Source organism: Oryza sativa, chromosome 3 (assembly GCF_034140825.1).
Source record: "Oryza sativa Japonica Group chromosome 3, ASM3414082v1".
Taxonomy (NCBI): Eukaryota; Viridiplantae; Streptophyta; class Magnoliopsida; order Poales; family Poaceae; genus Oryza; species Oryza sativa.
In genome coordinates, this window is record NC_089037.1 from 11,644,783 (window position 1) to 11,662,060 (window position 17,278).

At 42.9% G+C, this 17,278-nt stretch overlaps 2 protein-coding genes across 2 annotated transcripts; both read left to right on the forward strand.

Moving 5' to 3' along the window:
* Positions 1 to 5,240: 5,240 nt before the first annotated feature.
* Positions 5,241 to 8,847, forward strand: LOC4332674 (guanylate kinase 2, chloroplastic/mitochondrial-like). Its single transcript, NM_001417616.1, has 4 exons — positions 5,241 to 5,538; positions 5,631 to 5,762; positions 5,863 to 6,054; positions 8,124 to 8,847. The coding sequence occupies exons 1-4, from the start codon at positions 5,344 to 5,346 to the stop codon at positions 8,460 to 8,462; spliced, it is 858 nt and encodes a 285-aa protein (NP_001404545.1). The 5' UTR covers positions 5,241 to 5,343; the 3' UTR covers positions 8,463 to 8,847.
* Positions 8,848 to 9,610: 763 nt separating this feature from the next.
* LOC4332675 (probable steroid-binding protein 3) lies at positions 9,611 to 12,563 on the forward strand. Its single transcript, NM_001417617.1, has 2 exons — positions 9,611 to 10,201; positions 12,120 to 12,563. Exons 1-2 carry the CDS (start codon positions 9,861 to 9,863, stop codon positions 12,352 to 12,354), a joined length of 576 nt encoding a protein of 191 aa, NP_001404546.1. The 5' UTR covers positions 9,611 to 9,860; the 3' UTR covers positions 12,355 to 12,563.
* The last annotated feature ends 4,715 nt before the right edge of the window (positions 12,564 to 17,278 follow it).

The window sequence follows — 17,278 nt, forward strand, 5'->3', positions numbered from 1 at the left end:
TGTTGTGAGTTAGTATGTACCTTTACACTGATCTCTGTATAACTAGTCAGATATCCCCCCAAAAAATACTCACTTTGTAAGTGTAACAGAATAGCCGACAATTTGTGATACTGTTTAATCTTTTGCCACAAGTTGTGGCTGGTATAAGGTTCTCAAGTTGTTGTGTTGATTCCTTGGTGACTTGATGTTCGCACCGTATTTGATTCTTGGACAGATGCAGGTCACCTACGAATCAAGCAATGCCGTCGAAAAGAACTTGCGGCAAGAACATATGCTTTATCACGGGAATGGGCAATGTCCTGAAATTATTTTCTCCAATATTGATGTATTTTTTGTGTTAGTTTGGAATAATGACCGGATAAAAACTCAAGTGTATCCACTAGTGTCGGAGAGTGGATCTCCTCTAGCAGGGAAGCAAGAACACCCCCCACCCCCTAACACACACACACACACCCCTTCATATTTGGCTAGGGGCGAGTTGAGATCAAGCTCGTCCGGAAGATGAACACGTAACATGATCGAGTATAAAGGTTCAGGCCACTCAGAAGCATAATACCCTATTTCTGTGTTTTAGACTATGTGTGATGTATGTGCTACAAAGTTCTGATAGTAAGATGAACTAGGGTTCTACTTCAGCGCTATTCTTTCAACTAGGAAGGTGGCTCGCGCGCATGCGCAGGCACTTATATTATTGAAATGTAAAATTATTGTTTATTAAAAAAATTTGTCTTATAGATTAAGGGCAAACTAAAGTTTAGATAATGTTATTTTATAATAATTTAAGGGTTCTATTTTTCTTAAGGTATCTTAAAAAAACATTTACAAACTTTTTCTTAAGGTATGACTTTTAAATCATTTTTTTCTTAAGTAAATAAGAAACAATTGCTAGTTAATTATCATACAGTCCATCTATATACATACCGTGTAGTATGGCCACAAATGAAAAATACGAGAGCAAGATACTCAAAATTCTTATGATTAAATCGTCTCAAGAAGGCGCATGATATAGTAACAAAGGGAGGGAAGTGTATGCATGGAAAAAAAGAAAAAAAGGGAAAAATGAAAAAAAGGGAGGGGAAGCGTACGTACCCATGTACGTAGGTGCATACCTATGCCACGGGACGAGAGGTGAGACCTTATAGTATTTTTTTTTCAAGATCAATTTAATCTAACGGTTTATAATATTGGACGTACCGATTAAGTGAAAAATCAAGTAATGGATACTTTGCTTTTTTTCTCCTTAGAATTTCTAATACGTGTCAGCTTGAGAGCGTTTTAAGAAATTTTAAAGGACTTAACACATGTAATTAGAATATTAACCACTTAATATATATGTATAGGGCATATGGTAATATTTGTTCCAGCTTCGTGCATGTTTATATACATGTTGAGAGAAATTAATTATGTGGCTAGCAAGCCATTAGATGTCTAATTAGTAGCAATTAATTTTGACACCTATTTACAGTTGTTCATAGTAGCTCTTACATATTCATCTTACGACTTTGATTATCCGTTGATCCCCAATTTACTGATCACCATGACTTGTATAAAAAAATATGTACTACTTAGGATTTAGGACAGCTGAAATTGATGAATTATCTGATTTATGTGATAGCTATTTGAGGGTATAAACAAATAAATTGACTTCTAAAAAGTTAAAATGTTGTTTAAAAAAGACACCATTTAGAAACTTGGAAAGCGTGCAAACGAAAATCCAACTATGGAATCGGGGAAAAAAAAGAGGATCTTAAACTCCCTTATAACACCCTAGTCTTTGTAAGAGTGCTATTGATGTTCGTTAATATTGTGCTCATATTTATAACATAATGATTTCTTTCATCTATACGAACAAATAGTACAAAATCCAAATACGACATAACACAATACATTATAATTATTCTGTAATCAACTCTCGATTTCAGCTTAAACAGAGTTATGTGTTGAAAAAAAAACACAACCCACAGTGATTAATTCTTCTCTCGTTGCATCACACCTTTAATTTTCTTTTCATGTTATTAAAAAAATTAATCATCTACATATATGATTTAATATGTGGCAAAACGGTAGTGCTGCGGTAGTCGTGATCACCTTAAATGCCTCAGACACAATGCTTTGTCACGCGTGCAAAAGGTAAAGGTGCAGACGTGCATTGTGTAGTGGGCAAAAAAGAGAACTTCGGAATGCTTTATTTATTAGCAAATAATATATCAGATGATTTAAATAATGGGTCCACCGGTTCTAGTGTAAGTGTACATTAGTTAATATAGATTTTAAATTATTAATTTAATGGGTACATAATAAATGGTGTAGACTTTATTTTGAAACCATGCATTATTTGAGAATAATAGTCCAATGTAATAAAAAATAGTTCTGATAATTTAAATAATGGGTCCATCGGTTTAAGTGCATGTATAAATCAGTTATTATAGATCTTAAATTATTTATTGTGTAAACTTTATTTTAAAATAGTGCATTATTTGAAAATAATGAGTACACATGTTTAAGTGGAAACTATATTACATTATTAATTTAATGGTCACATATAATGGTTTAAATTTTATTTTAAAAATTGAGCTAATTTAGTTACCAGTGAGTTGTATGATGGTAGATTCTTTGTGTTGTAAATTTATGATTATTTTAAAAATATATATATCCATATTATATAAATGGAAAAGGAAGAAGAAAAGAAAAAGAAAAGAAGGGTGTACATACATGGCACATATATATACCCACGTACACATGCACTAGAGAAGGAGGAGAGGTGGGACCCCATAGTATTTGGTTTGTTTTAAGATCAATTCATCTAACGGTGGATAATATTGGACCCACCAATTTAAGTGAAAGTCAAGGGGTAGATGTTTTGTTTTTTTCTTAGAATTTCTAGGATTTTCTCTAATTTATTAGAGCGCCACGTGGTAGCTTGAGAGCGTTTATAGGAAGTTTAATGGACTTTTAGTATATAATAGATTATCCAACCCCTTTCTAAGTAGCCGGACTCCTCCTTTTATACCTTAAGGTGAGCTAATGATTACATTCTTGTATGGGGAAGTGACTATGCTCGGTCTTGTCCTTATCCCATCTATCACATCAGTCTGAACATAATCATTGCTGTTGATCGGGCCTGCACTTATGCCTCAGAAGGACTGAGTAGGAGGCCCGGCATAGCTAGAGAAGTCTTCTTGCGCCACATGTCCTGAAACAGGGCTCAGTGAGCCCAGATGAGGACGTAGTGGATTGGTCGCTCACCTTATTGCTTCACGGCGAAGTCACACACTACTCACTAGCGCGCGACACGTTACCCTGTCGCTGTTCCTTCGGGTGACACGACCAGCTTGATTACCTCTCGCCACCTCCTTCTTGAATGTAATTGAGTTGTAATCTCGACCTGTAATTCTCTAGGCACCGCTCTGCTACGGCTTTCTTCCACCACTCACCATCTAATCGTTGGGCCCACCATCCTGCGTAGACCGCCTGGAGGAGATCCTGGACTAAGCCCGGGGCAGTGAGCGTTGCTGACGAAGTTCCCAAGTCGAGCCCGAGCATCAAGCACTGCTAGGCTCACATTTCAAGATGGTAATGACATGCCTAAGTCTTACTTTGGAGCAATATTAGTGCCCCGAATCGTTGTATCTCCGGGACAAATCGCACTTCCGGGCACAGCCTACGCTCGGGGCCCCACACTTTCCCAGGCTACTTGATGTGAAGTCTTGTTAGCTTTGATAAACTTCTTGAAGATATCGTTGATGAAGGAGTTGATGATGGTCATGGCCTTAGAGGATATGCCAATGTCCAGATTTATCTATTTCAGTACCTTGAATATGTAGATCTTATACGTCTCCACAGTCTTTACCTAATATATATAAATCTTGACTCTTCTTGAGGTTTTTCCAAATGAAAACCTTAAAGAGCGTTGATGCCCCGGATTCCGGTTGGGTAAGGGCTTGGGTTCCCATTGTAATTTTCGACCTTCGCAGTTTCTGACTTGGTGATAAATGATATATGTGATATAAAGTGATTTTATAGGCCCACGATATTCTAGGGCCCCGGAGGAATGGGATCCCATTTCCCGTTTCAACAACTAGCATAACCAATTATGGGATTTTTGGTTTAGGGCAAATGCATAAATATCACAACAAATATCCATAAAACTAGTGGATACCCCTTTGTTGTAGCGGGATTTTAGAAATACTTCAAAGAAAACTAGAAGAAAACAATTTTATAAATCGTGTACTCATAGTATCTAAGAGGACAACATTTTAAACTCTAGTGATTGATGTGAAATTACAATTGTATATGACACATAGATGATTATGCATCAAGTATGAGAGGGATCCAATGGATCTTACTCTTTTAGCTAACATGGTTTAATGTGCATTAACATTTATAACAATAACTATATTAAATGATTTGAAAATGCGCATGACATAAAAATGGTTGAAATCAAAACATAAGAATGATTCAAAGGCATATTAATGTATCTCAATGCATATTAGCTTTTGGTTCCAACTATAGTATACCCCATCCGTTTCATATTATAAGTCGTTTCGACTTTTTTCCTATCTGAACTTTTTAAAATTCGATCAAGTGTATATAAGAATTTAGCAACATCTGAAACACCAAATTAATTTCATTGAATCTAACGTTGAATATATTTGTGATAATATATACATATAGTGTTGAAAATACCATTATATTTTTCTGTAATTTAATCAAACATAAATAAGTTTGACTAGGAAAAAAGTTAAAACGACTTGTAGTATGAAACAAAGGGAGTATATGATATATAGATTTGAGAGAAATCATTTGAGAGCTGAAACAAAGTGCTTGGACCTATAGTAGTATATGATATGTAGATCCTGTTTAGATTAGTGTCATTTTAAACCATACCTTGTTTGGTAAAAATGACAAATATATGGTTGCATCTAGTTTATTACCAAATATCGGTAACACATAGAAAATTTTGACACAACATATTTATTCCATCCTACCAAAATTTGGCAATTCTTCTAACTTGTCGAAATTTTGTCATTATCAGGATGATTTTGGCAGTAATCAGAATAGGCCCATAGATTTGTGCTTGGACCTACAGTAGTTTTTTTTTTAAAAAAAGTGGACCAGTAGGAATTGCTTGTCTATTTATCAGGATCCGGTTCTGATCTTAATTCCTTGCTTCCGATGCATCGCACGAATCTCACAGCACGGGCGTCCTCAAAACCCCCCAAACCCCTCTCCTTCCCTTCCAAACAAATCACTCCAATCCCCACATCGGCAGCACATCCCCCTTCGCTCCCCTCCTCGTCGCCCTCCTCTGCCCTCCCCTCCCCTCCTTCCGGAACCTTCTAGATGCTTCTCACGCGAAGGTTCTCCTCCGCCCTCGCGCGCTCCCCCCTTCTCCCCAGGTCCCTCCCTCCTCCGCGGGCCGTGCCCGCCACCCCTCCGGCGCCCCGCCCGCCGCCGCGCCGCCTCATGTCCTCCTCCTCCTCCGGCTGGCACCACTCCTCTCGCCCGCCCCCGCCGCCCCCCTCCGGCGCCGACAAGGTATTGGCTCATGCAGTCGTGTGGCTGATTGCGCCGCTGTCGGGTCTCGTATCCACCTAACGATGCGATGCGCGCGCGCTGTGGCATTGCAGGATCAGCTGTTCCGGGGGCTGGAGGCGGCGCTCGGCACGACGTTCAGCTCGGAGCCGCTCGCGCCGCCGCCGCAGCCGATGATCCTCGTCATCAGCGGGCCCAGCGGCGTCGGCAAGGACGCTGTCATCCAGGTTAGACCTTGCAATTGCAATCATTATCCTACTTGTGATGTGTTGCTGGGTTCAATTTTGCCTTCGGCTTTACAATGCTGGGTTTGGGATTGTTCACCAGAGGCTGCAAGAAGAGAGGGAGGGGATGCATTTCGTTGTCACCGCGACAAGCAGAGCGAAGCGGCCCGGTGAAGTTGATGGGAAGGACTATTACTTCGTCACCAAGGAGGAGTTCCTCACGATGATTGAAAGGAAGGAGTTGCTCGAGTACGCACTTGTCTATGGGGAGTATAAGGGGATCCCCAAGCAGCAGGTAACACACACCAGAATGGTGTATTGACTTCACCCAGTTCACATTGATGTTGATACGTAAGTTGCATGTGTAGGACTGGCTCAATTCAGGAAAAGGGAATTTCTATTATTTGTGAAATTTTGATTCTCATAATGTTCTGGTTGTGCTTTGCATATGCATTTATACTTATTTCAAATGGGTTAGCGAATATCTTGTATGATTACTGGAATTTCGTTACATTTACATTAAATGGTACTTCCTCCATTTCACAATGTAAGTCATTCTAGCATTTCCCACATTCACATTAATGTTAATGAATCTAGATAGATGTATATGTCTAGATTCATTAACATCAGTATGAATGTGGGAAATGCTAGAATGACTTACATTGTGAAACAGAGGGAGTACTAATAACTCACTAAAGATTTTGAGTAAGCTCTTCTAAATAGGTATTTTGGTCGAGAGCTTAAGCCAATACTTTTCAGGTACTTTAGGGTGGTGATGGACTTGAAAGGAAAGGGTGCTGTGCATCATTTTTATGCTAACAGTATTGCTTTGGTTAGCAAAATGACTTCTCATCTGCACTTATTCTGTTTGAGTTGACTGTTGACGTAAAGTGTCTTCAGAAAGGTGACACTAATTTTTCAAATTGTGCTGATTAGCAACTTTACTGTATTGGTAACAAATGCCAGTCTAACACCCCCCAACCACATACATACACACAACAAAGGATCTGTCAGATAAATCTATACACATCATTTTTTTCATGTATCTGAAAATAAGCACCATAAAAATATTTCAAGTACCTTTTAAGACAAATGTATATTAGAAGTTGTGACTAGTCTAAGATATTGTATTTCTTTCAACTGTTGTTTTTTTATGTATTATTGTGGCAAATCTGTAGTGAAGTTCAAAACGTTTCACTGAGTGCATCACAAAATATTACTACTTACTTTTTACTTGAAGAAGTGATATTTTGCATATGCAATGTATAACAACTTGATAATCTAAATAATTACTGATAACCGAGATATTGGATTCAACACACATGCCCATGGCTTGGAATACCAGTTTTCCTAAAACATTTTCTGTGTACCAATTTTATAATGAAGCATGTTTATAACAAAAACTAACAACACTATGCCTATTTTTGCCCTTGACATCAACTTCTTCAGCGATCTTTGTCATGCATATTTAAATTGTCCAATGGCTGTATAAAATTGCCAAGCAGGATAGTTCAACCCATTTACACTAGTTTTAGTCCCTGTGCGTTACTACCCAAAAAAAAGGTTGTTTTTTTTGCAAAAACATCAAGCTGTTGCCCCAGACACACATCATGCTCAGCCTACAGCACATTAGCAAATGTGTGGCTGTGGTCTGTGTTGCTGTCTGTCGTTGCGTTGGGCTGCTCCTGGCTAAATTGGACCTGTCAACTTGCCAAGAATGTTAGAGAGGGCCTCGCTAGGGATTGTTTAGGAGGGGGATGTGGTTTTTTAGGGAATACAAATACAACTTTTGATAAACTGATTAATTTGTTGAGGTGTTTCCCCCTTTTTCTGTTAGAGATCTTATCGAATGGGGAGAGGTGAGACGACATATGATCACTTACTATCTGAGTCTTTCATATAAGTAAAGGAATGTTACAAAGTAGTGTATACCGAATTGTTTATAAATTATATTATGAGAATTGGCCTGTTCATGTCACTTTAATCAAACTATTGTTCCAAAGGAAACAAATAAGTTAAACCAGTTCCTTAGCCTGTATAAATTATTGTCTTCTACTACAAAAGAAATGGTTGCTTGAACCTTTTTTTGAAACTAAAATGGTTGCTTGAACCTCCTCATGCTGGTGAGGGTTTCCAGCATATATCGAATCATTAACGCTGTAAATTTATGCACCTAATTTTTGTCTCCAGCATCTTGTTACTTCTGTTGTATGCAACTGCAAGCTACTTTGAGTCAATTGGCAAAATGAACAAGGACATCTTGGCATTCATGTATCCTAGAAGTTGCTGTTCTGGTATGCTTAAGTAAAATTGGGTGAATGGTCCATTTGGATAAACTAATCATATTATACTTTTGGTGCCCAGATCCGTGATTACATGGCGAAAGGTTATGATATTGTCTTGAGAGTGGACATTCAAGGAGCAGCAACCTTGAGAGAGATTCTTGGCGAATCAGCAATTTTCATCTTTTTGGTTGCAGAGAGTGAAGAGGCACTTGTCAAAAGGCTAATTCACCGCAAAACAGAAACATCAGATATGCTTCTTGTCAGAGTTGCAACGGCCAGAGAAGAGGTGAAACGCATGAACAATTTTGATTATGTAGTTGTCAATTCTGAAGGGAATCTTGAGGGGGCTGTTAAACAGGTGGAGTCTATCATTGATGCTGAGAAGGCTAAGGTCCACAAACGTACGGTTAATATCTAGTCAATGCTCATAAGTCACATGCTCTTTTAACGGTTTGGAGGAAAATTACCTGGTATTTTTAATCAATTCAAGTTTGAACTATTGTGGAGGAAATCGCCAATGACAATCTGACCTGACTCTTACAAAAAAGGCCAATTTGACTTACATTAAATTTGTAGCTGTAAGTCAGAAAGTGAAGTGCATGGCAAGTCATTGGAGTTAAATACTGAATATCCTGATTCAAGTGGCTTATAACAGCAATGTACTTGTGCAACTCTTTCTGGGTAGAAGTAGGTACTTTTTATTATTTATATATTATCTGTATTTTATTTGTTTGTTCGAATATTACAAACTACTAATAACTGCTTGGGATGAATCCTTATGCTACGGATATTTCCTTTTCCATATTTGATACTAGTAGGCATTTTCTTGTGAATCGCTGACCGTCTAGACTCAAGCTTTACTGACGATATTAACTTGTTTCTTATGTTCAGGCAGAACCTAATGATTTACAACACTATGACCACATGGTTAACCTCGTGCCGAAATAGTAAACCTTGTTGTAAAGAATTAAAGAAAGATGAACAGGCATAGCAGAATACATCGTAGAAAAACCAAAAGCTCTATCCGGTACTGCGGTACACAACATAGGTACAATATTTAACCATCTCAAAAAAAGAGAGCAAAGTAGAACATAGGCACAATATTTAACCATCTCAAAAAAAGAGAGAAAAGTAGAGTATTGAACGAAATATGAATGAGAGAACACATCAAATCTCAAATCAAAACACAGCAACAGAAGGGCAAATCCAAAATCACACAACATACCGAAGAAGAATGAAGCTCACCAGAATTCCCTCCTCGGATTGATCGACGGCGAAGAATGAAGCTCACCAGAATTTCCTCAAGGCGAGGGCGCCGGCCAGAACCCCAAACACTAACAAACCGCAACGACGACGATGTCATTGCCTCTCCTCACCAAAGGGGCCGTCCTCTTCCATCACGATCCGATCCGCTCCACTCCGGCCTCCGGGCGACCCGAAAAGGCCGAAACCCACAGCCACGCCAAGGCCTACAGATCACAAGCCCACAACTCGGTGGCACGCACCAGGCCCAATACCGTGTTTGCTGGCCCAATAAACGCCCGCGACCGAGTGGTGTGGTACTGTGGTGGTGGTGGTCGTCGTCGACTCGCCCGCACGCACACGCCCGCGGCCGAGCCACTCTTCTCCGCACGCGGTGCCCGTCTGCTACTCTGCCGTGTTGGCCGCCGCGCCCACCTTTCCTCCCCCGCCCCTTTCCGCTAAAGCCGCCGTGTTCATCGCGTCGGCGACCTACCTACCTACCCTCCTTACTCCGAACTCAGGCAGGCTCTCGTCTCTTCTTCCTCCCTCCTCCCTCTCTCGCCCCAAGCCCTAAATGGCGGCGCAGGGGATCGCGGAGGCGGTGCAGGCCTACACGGGCCTCTCCCCGGCGGCGGCCGTCACCATCCTGGCCCTCATGCTCGCCACCTACCTCCTCGTGTCCTCCCTGTTCGTCGCCCCGGACGCCGCGCCCCCCAAGCCGCCTCCGCAGCGGAAGGAGGAAGAGCAGCAGCAGCAGCAGGAGGAGGAGGAGGCGGGGGCGTTTGTGCCTTATCCGGACCCTGTACAGGTGGGCGAGATCACGCTCGAGCAGCTCGCGGCCTACGACGGCAAGGACCCCGCGAAGCCGATCCTCATCGCCATCCGCGGCCAGGTCTACGACGTCACGCGCGGGAGGTGAGGATTGAATCTTACTGCTACTAAGCTCTGATTTGGTCATGGTTTACGGCAGACTAGGATTGCTGTTGAACTGATTTCACACTGCTAAGACACATCTAAGCTGGAACAAGTAGATGAAACGAATAGGCAGCAGCATTAGTATAGTAGCCATTAAGCAAGTTTCAAAGTGGTAAGAAACTACGAGCTCTTCCAAGTATGTGAAATCATGGACCATAGAGTGCTTGTGAGTAGGTTATCAAACTGGTGGTGTGACATTCCATTTGTTCAGACATGCGAGCCCTGAGGTAGTAGGTCGATGGGTCTTATCAGCTTAGTAAGCTGTTGTTGCAATTAAATTGGTTTAGGGAACTCTACACGAGTAACGAGGAAATTGCCTATTGTCTATGCAAGTTTGAGCAACAGTCATCAACTTGGCATGGTTTTGCTGGTTCTCACTAGGGTTATTGTAAGGATGTTGTTGTGCGTTTGATTATCCTGGATTAAACTTAGACTAGAGAGTTGAAGTTATATCTACCACCAAGGGCGTTGGTTCAAATGACTTGCTGCATATCCGCAACCAACAAATGCTGTAGTGGGACATATGTGGCTCTGTAAATATTGGATCGTCTGCACAAGCCTCAAACCTCTGGTCCACTTTAGTTAGCTATGACACCATCCTAGCTTCCTTGATTGTTCCTAGTGCTTTTACTTAGTGCTGCCTGCTTAATGTGTAAAATATCGGTATTGGTAACATTCGTCTCATGGAACTTCCTAATTCAAAATATAACTGCTCGTACAATGTGGGATAACAGATCCATGTATGCCTTGTACTGTTACACAACCTTTCAATGTGAAAGCAAAAGAAATTTAGTGGGTACTGTCGAACTTTAGATGAAAAGGGTTGTGATACTCTTGTCTTGTTGGATCATTTCTCTAAGTTCTAAAGCTAAACTCCTTTTTTTACTTACTGCCTAATTGCCTATTTATTGCTCTACTGATTTGATGAGCTTTAAGTTTTCTTTTGTGCACCAGACAGATGCTTAAATGTGTTGCCTAATATTAGAGAATAACTAGACCATTTGTTTGAAACAGCTGGCTCGATACACTACCATATTTAGCATTTGTTGTATTTCACTCTACCATTTTTCCTATGCTCCCTTACACCTATTTTGATGTACTATTTCTTTGTTTATTTCTCCTCTGATTTCTTGTAAAAAAATATTTTTTATGCTTGGATGCTTGTAGCCTTGTCTCCACCAGACCACCTTACTATTCCTTAAGTTACATATTTTCTTGCTGTCTCATTGATCCCAATTTATCATGTGTGGTCTTTCCTTGTTTAGTCCATGTTTGTCTAGCAAATGGTATATTCTAGTTGGCACATTATCTGCAACTGTTGTTTAGTAGTGAACTGTTTGTCCTGCAGCCTGCAATTAGGAGTAGATAGTCTGCTATTTCAACAGACAACAAGCATATTCCTATTTGTTGATGCTGTCTAGACTCTAGAGCTCATACTGTAGTTTTCTAGTTGGGTATCCACTATCCCCATGTACTGCCAAAGAATTAGGTATATGTACCTGAAGGTCTGGACCCTTTGTACAAATATTCCACAAGTGCCATGTTGTGGATTAGAGTCATAAACGCACTGGTACTTGCGCAATATACTGCAACAACTGTCAATTCTGTGCTTACATACTTCTCAATTTCCACGTCCACATGAGGTTTAAAATGAGATCTCCTAATATATTACATCGTGCATAAAAGAAATGCTTGTATTTTGTCAGAAGCATAGCTCTATCTGATGCTTATTATAATTTGCTCTTGAACAACAGCTCTGAGATGCAGTTAGATCCTACTGGTGCTTGTCATCATGCATCAATAGTTTTATTTTCATTATTCATGATTGTGTTCTCAGTTTTTTTTTTTTAACTCCCAGGCTCTTTTATGGTCCTCAAGGACCATATTCCTTGTTTGCTGGGAGGGATGCAACTCGGGCCCTTGCATTGATGTCGTTTGACCCTATTGACCTCACTGGAGATTTGGATGGCCTTGGTCCAGACGAGCTAGAGGTCTTGCAAGATTGGGAAGATAAGTTTAAAGAGCGGTATCCTACGGTGGGCCACCTTGCTTCAGAAAATGCAGCGGATGGTAACCACGGTGGCGCAGCTTGATCACGAGGAAGGAATGCTTTACTCCATCGGTTTGTCAGTTTCTCTGTTCTTTTTTACTGGATTGCAAGTGGGTAGATCTGATCATATGATGCTCTGGTAGGCTCTGTTGCTTGTGTGCTGTTGTCGTGCGTGACTAATGTACCAGCTTTCCCCATCTGCTTTTATTTTGGTTTGCAGTGGATGAGGAGGAAATTTTGAGCGACTTGACTAAAAACTTGAGCTGTGACTCTCTTGAGTGCTCAGACCATGTGTATATGCTTTCAAGTTTATGCCATAATTTGCGGCTTACTTCTCGCAAGTCGCAACAATTATCTTGCTGGCAGCTAAAGCACGCCATGATTTGCCAACCATACTTAAGCTCCACTCCTTTTAGCATTGTCGGAGAACAGCATCAGCATCATGTCCACTCTTTACCAGATTCCGCCGCCCTTTCCACACATGATGCCTGTACGATTTCTCCCCTTTCTTTCGGCACCAGCACTGGAATCTCGATCCAGGCAGAAAAGACCCCGTGCCTTTTTCCCCCATTTCGTTCTCATCAGAGTGCACTACCCCTGTTTGACATGTGCGACCGAGGCGCCTAGCTAGGCCAAAACTGCTGCTCATCATCACCATCTTACTACTTTAGATCGTACTCCAACCTATATAGCCCGTGAAAACACCGTGGGAGAGATTTATTGGATTAGCATCAGCAGCAAGGGCGGCGACACGGCGCGTGTCCGCTCATGCAGATGCAGCGGCCGCCAATAATTGTCGGAGCAAAGGGCTAGCCGGGAGGCGCGCACACCTCGTCACATGGCGTGTCCCCGAGCAGAGATGAGAGATGGTGAGGATGAGATGGCCCCCCGCGTCGTCTCCTCTACCGGCGCGCGCCCGCGCGCTGCACGCAGGTAGCGCCATCCACATTCCTCGAGCCGCGCCGTGTCATGTGGAAACAGCGAGCGGCCACAACCCACCTCGTCGTGCTCCTCCTCCCGGTTTGGTTTCGTTTGGTTTGGTTTGTTTTCCTCTCCTCCGCTCGGACGCCGATCCGTCCCCGTGGCTCGCGGCAGAGTGTGTGACTCTGCACAGGACAGGATGGCCACCCTGCCAACCGTGTACTTGCTCTGGATATTTCTGGCTCCTCCGTCCTCCCGGAGCTCTCTCTCTCTCTCGCTGCCTGTAGCTGTACTCCAAATTGTGTGACGACCAGGCCACCAGGGACCTGGTTTTCAGTTGCTGCTAATATAACAAAATATCATGTGGTAGGCTGGTGGATATAATTGCAGGGAGATGTATTTTATAAACCCTCTCCTTTTTCGAGGTGTTCGCCATTTTGCTTGCTTATGCAGGAGCACATCGGTAATATATCATGCAAAATATGGAGTGAAAATTAGGCACATTGTGTGTGAGACAATTACACAGAAAGCAATATCGATTCATACCGAAAACGCCAGTACATATAGTAGCGTGAATCCGATCGTATCCATCTCGAACCGGCTTATAGAATCACAATCGGGAGAGGAAAGCGAAGGGAATCAGCATAAGAAACCATCTAGAATATAACTCTAACACCCCCCCGCAGTCGCAACGTCAGAACAACGGACGTTAAGACTGGATCGAAATTCATTAAAAACTGGACTAGGCAAGCCTTTAGTGAATACGTTAGCGTATTGTGATGTAGTTGGTACATGTAGAACTCGAACTGCTCCCACATCAACTCGTTCATGAACAAAGTGGAGATCGATCTCGACATGCTTCGTTCGTTGATGCTGAACTGGATTTGTTGAAAGATATACAGCACTGACGTTGTCACAGTAAACTAAGGTTGCCTTGGAGGGTGGAGCATATAATTCATGGAGTAATTGTCGAAGCCAAGAGGTTTCTGCTACTGCATTGGCAACTGCTCGATATTCTGCTTCAGCACTAGAACGAGATACAGTATTCTGACGCTTAGAGGACCATGAGATGAGATTGTCACCAAGAAACACAGCATATCCAAAGGTAGATTTACGTGTGTCGGGACAACCAGCCCAATTCGCATCAGAATATGCCATGAGATCAAAGGACGATGATCGTTGAATATGTAAACCATACTCCAAAGTGCCACGAATATAACGTAAAATCCGTTTGAGAGCAGTAAGATGGGACTCACGGGGATCGTGCATATGCAAGCAAACTTGTTGAACGGCATATGAAATGTCAGGTCTGGTGAAAGTCAGATATTGCAAAGCACCAGCGAGACTACGGAAATCCGTTGGATCAGAGACAGACGGACTTCCTTCAGTGGAGAACTTGGCCGAAGTGTCAACAGGTGTAAGACAAGGTTTGCAATCTGACATGCCTGCACGCTCCAAGATTTCTAGACAGTATTGTCGTTGAGTGAGTAACAAGCCACCTGAATGAGGAGTAACATTGATGCCGAGAAAATGATTGAGAGGTCCAAGGTCCTTCATGGAAAACTCCTTTTGTAGTGAAGTAATTGTCCAACGAAGAATGTTAGATGAAGAAGCTGTTAGAACAATGTCATCCACATATAGCAAGAGATAGACAGTGTCGGAACCGTGACGATAGACAAAGAGAGATGTATCGGACTTAGCTTCAGTGAAACCAATGGACAGCAAAAACATAGCGAACCTGTTGTACCAAGCACGAGGGGTTTGTTTGAGTCCATAAAGTGATTTGTTGAGGCTGAATGCAGTAAACTGTCTCTTGAAGAGTGCCATGAAGAAAAGCATTCTTCACATCGAGTTGATGCACGGGCCATGAGCGAGAGACAGCAATGCTGAGAACAGTACGCACAGTAGCAGGCTTGACCACTGGGCTGAATGTTTCATCGTAGTCGATGCCAGGACGCTGTGTGAATCCACGCAAAACCCAGCGTGCCTTGTACATGTCAAGAGTACCGTCGGATTGGAACTTGTGTCGAAAGATCCACTTGCCAGTGACGACATTGGCATTTGGTAGTGGTGGCACAAGGTCCCATGTATTGTTAGCCATAAGAGCAGTGTACTCGTCTTCCATAGCAGCGCGCCAGTTGGGATCAGCAAGAGCAGCCCTGTAGGTCCGAGGTACAGGAGAAAGGGAACCACTATGTAAATTCCAGGGATTATTAGGCTTGAATATTCCATCTTTACCTCAAGTAGTCATTTGATGTGTGTTTATAACAGGAGACACACCAAGGCCTGAGGGAGGCGCAGGAACACCAGGCAACCGGGCACTCCGTGGGCGCGTGGGAAAAACAACAGGCGGCAGTGGCACCCAAGGCAGAGAACTGGAGCGATCCGAAGTGGAGGGCGATGGCTAGGGCGAGTTGGGCCCGGAGGATGGCGATGACCCTGTTGATGGCAGTGGCCCATATGTTGGCGATGGTCTAGATGGTGGCGATGGCTGATAGAGTGAGGATGGGCCGACCGAGGTTGGGCTTGAGGGAGAAGTGGGAGATCTAGGAGATGCCGGAGCTGTTTTGGTTCTAGTTTTGGCGTGATGTGGCGCTTGGAGAATAATTTGTTGCGATGTTCTGGCAGGAAATCCCGGAGGAACAGCTGGCGCAGGTAGTGTAGTCGTGGAAAAGGATCCAGTTGATGGGTTTTGTACTGACTTATCCTGAATCTTGGTAGTAAACCCTGGAGGTGCAGCCGGCTGGTCCTGTAAAGAAAAATCCTCCAAAAAATCGAGATTAGCAGCACAGCTATCAACAAAAGGCTTTTCGGCAAATGGAAACGAATGCTCATCAAACACCACATGACGTGAAATGTAAACCCTATTGTAAATAGGATCAAAACACCGGTACCCTTTATGATCAGTAGGATAGCTACGGAAGACACACAAGGTAGAACGAGGGGAAAGCTTGTTGGCGGCAGTAGCAGAGAGGTTAGGATAGCACTTGCAACCAAAAACTCGAAGATGATCATATGAGGGGTGCGTACCATAGAGTGCAAAGAAGGGTGTGTGATGTTTAAGAGTTTTAGTGGGGTGGCGGTTTATAAGGTGAGTGGCTGTGTACAAGGCCTCAACCCAAAAAGAGGCGGGGAGACTGGCTTGAAAGAGTAGAGAGCGAACAATGTTGTTCAGAGAACGGAGCGTGCGCTCGGCTTTGCCGTTTTGAGGAGAAGTGTGAGGGCATGACATCCGTATGGAGACGCCATTGCGGAGGAAGAAATCACGTGCGGCAGAGTTGTCGAATTCACGACCGTTGTCACATTGGATAGAACGGATGGTGGTGGAAAAGTGTGTTTTTATATAAGCAAAAAAACGTAACAAAGTGGGAAATGTGTCAGATTTGAGACGAAGAGGAAAAGTCCAGACAAAATGGGAGCAGTCGTCAAGAATAACTAAGTAGTCCCCCGTAATCAGAACGGTTGCCGCCGCTTGCTGTGGAGGCAATGAAGGCGGTGGCCGGAGAGCTGGAGAGCCGGTGAGACTTGGTGAGTTCCTCTAGAAGAAGTTGCGAGCGGGCTTCAATGAATGTTGGGAACGGGCGTTGCATCGGTAGGAGAGTCTTGAGATGATCATATTTCTCATTGAGACCGTTGAGCAAGCATAGCACAAGGGAGCGATCCTGTACTGGTTCACCGAGATTAGCAAGACGATCCGCCATGGATTTGATGCGCCGGCAATAATCGGTGACATTGAGATCACCTTGGATGATGTTGCGGAACTCAGCTGACAAGTGGAGCGCACGCTATTCCCGATTTCCCAGAAATTGGTTCTCGAGGGCGAGCCATACAAGGCGAGCGGTGGCGTTTGGCGTCATGACGGTTTCCAGAAGATCGACGGAGATAGAGCCATATAGCCAACCCAAAATGACACAGTCCATTTGAAGCCAATGCGCATGGTTGGGGTAGAACGCATTGGAGAAGACGTGGTCGGTGAGGGCGTATTTGCCGAGCGTGACGAGGAAGAGGCCACGCCACTTGGAATAGTTTGCTGCGGCAATGTCGAG

Coding starts and splice junctions, on each gene's coding strand:
- LOC4332675 (NM_001417617.1), top strand. CDS start 9,861: ATGGCGGCGCAGGGGATCGCGGAGGCGGTGCAGGCCTACACGGGCCTC. Junction 10,202..12,119: donor TACGACGTCACGCGCGGGAG/GTGAGGATTGAA, acceptor TTTAACTCCCAG/GCTCTTTTATGGTCCTCAAG.
- LOC4332674 (NM_001417616.1), top strand. CDS start 5,344: ATGCTTCTCACGCGAAGGTTCTCCTCCGCCCTCGCGCGCTCCCCCCTT. Junction 5,539..5,630: donor CCCCCTCCGGCGCCGACAAG/GTATTGGCTCAT, acceptor GTGGCATTGCAG/GATCAGCTGTTCCGGGGGCT. Junction 6,055..8,123: donor AGGGGATCCCCAAGCAGCAG/GTAACACACACC, acceptor TTTGGTGCCCAG/ATCCGTGATTACATGGCGAA.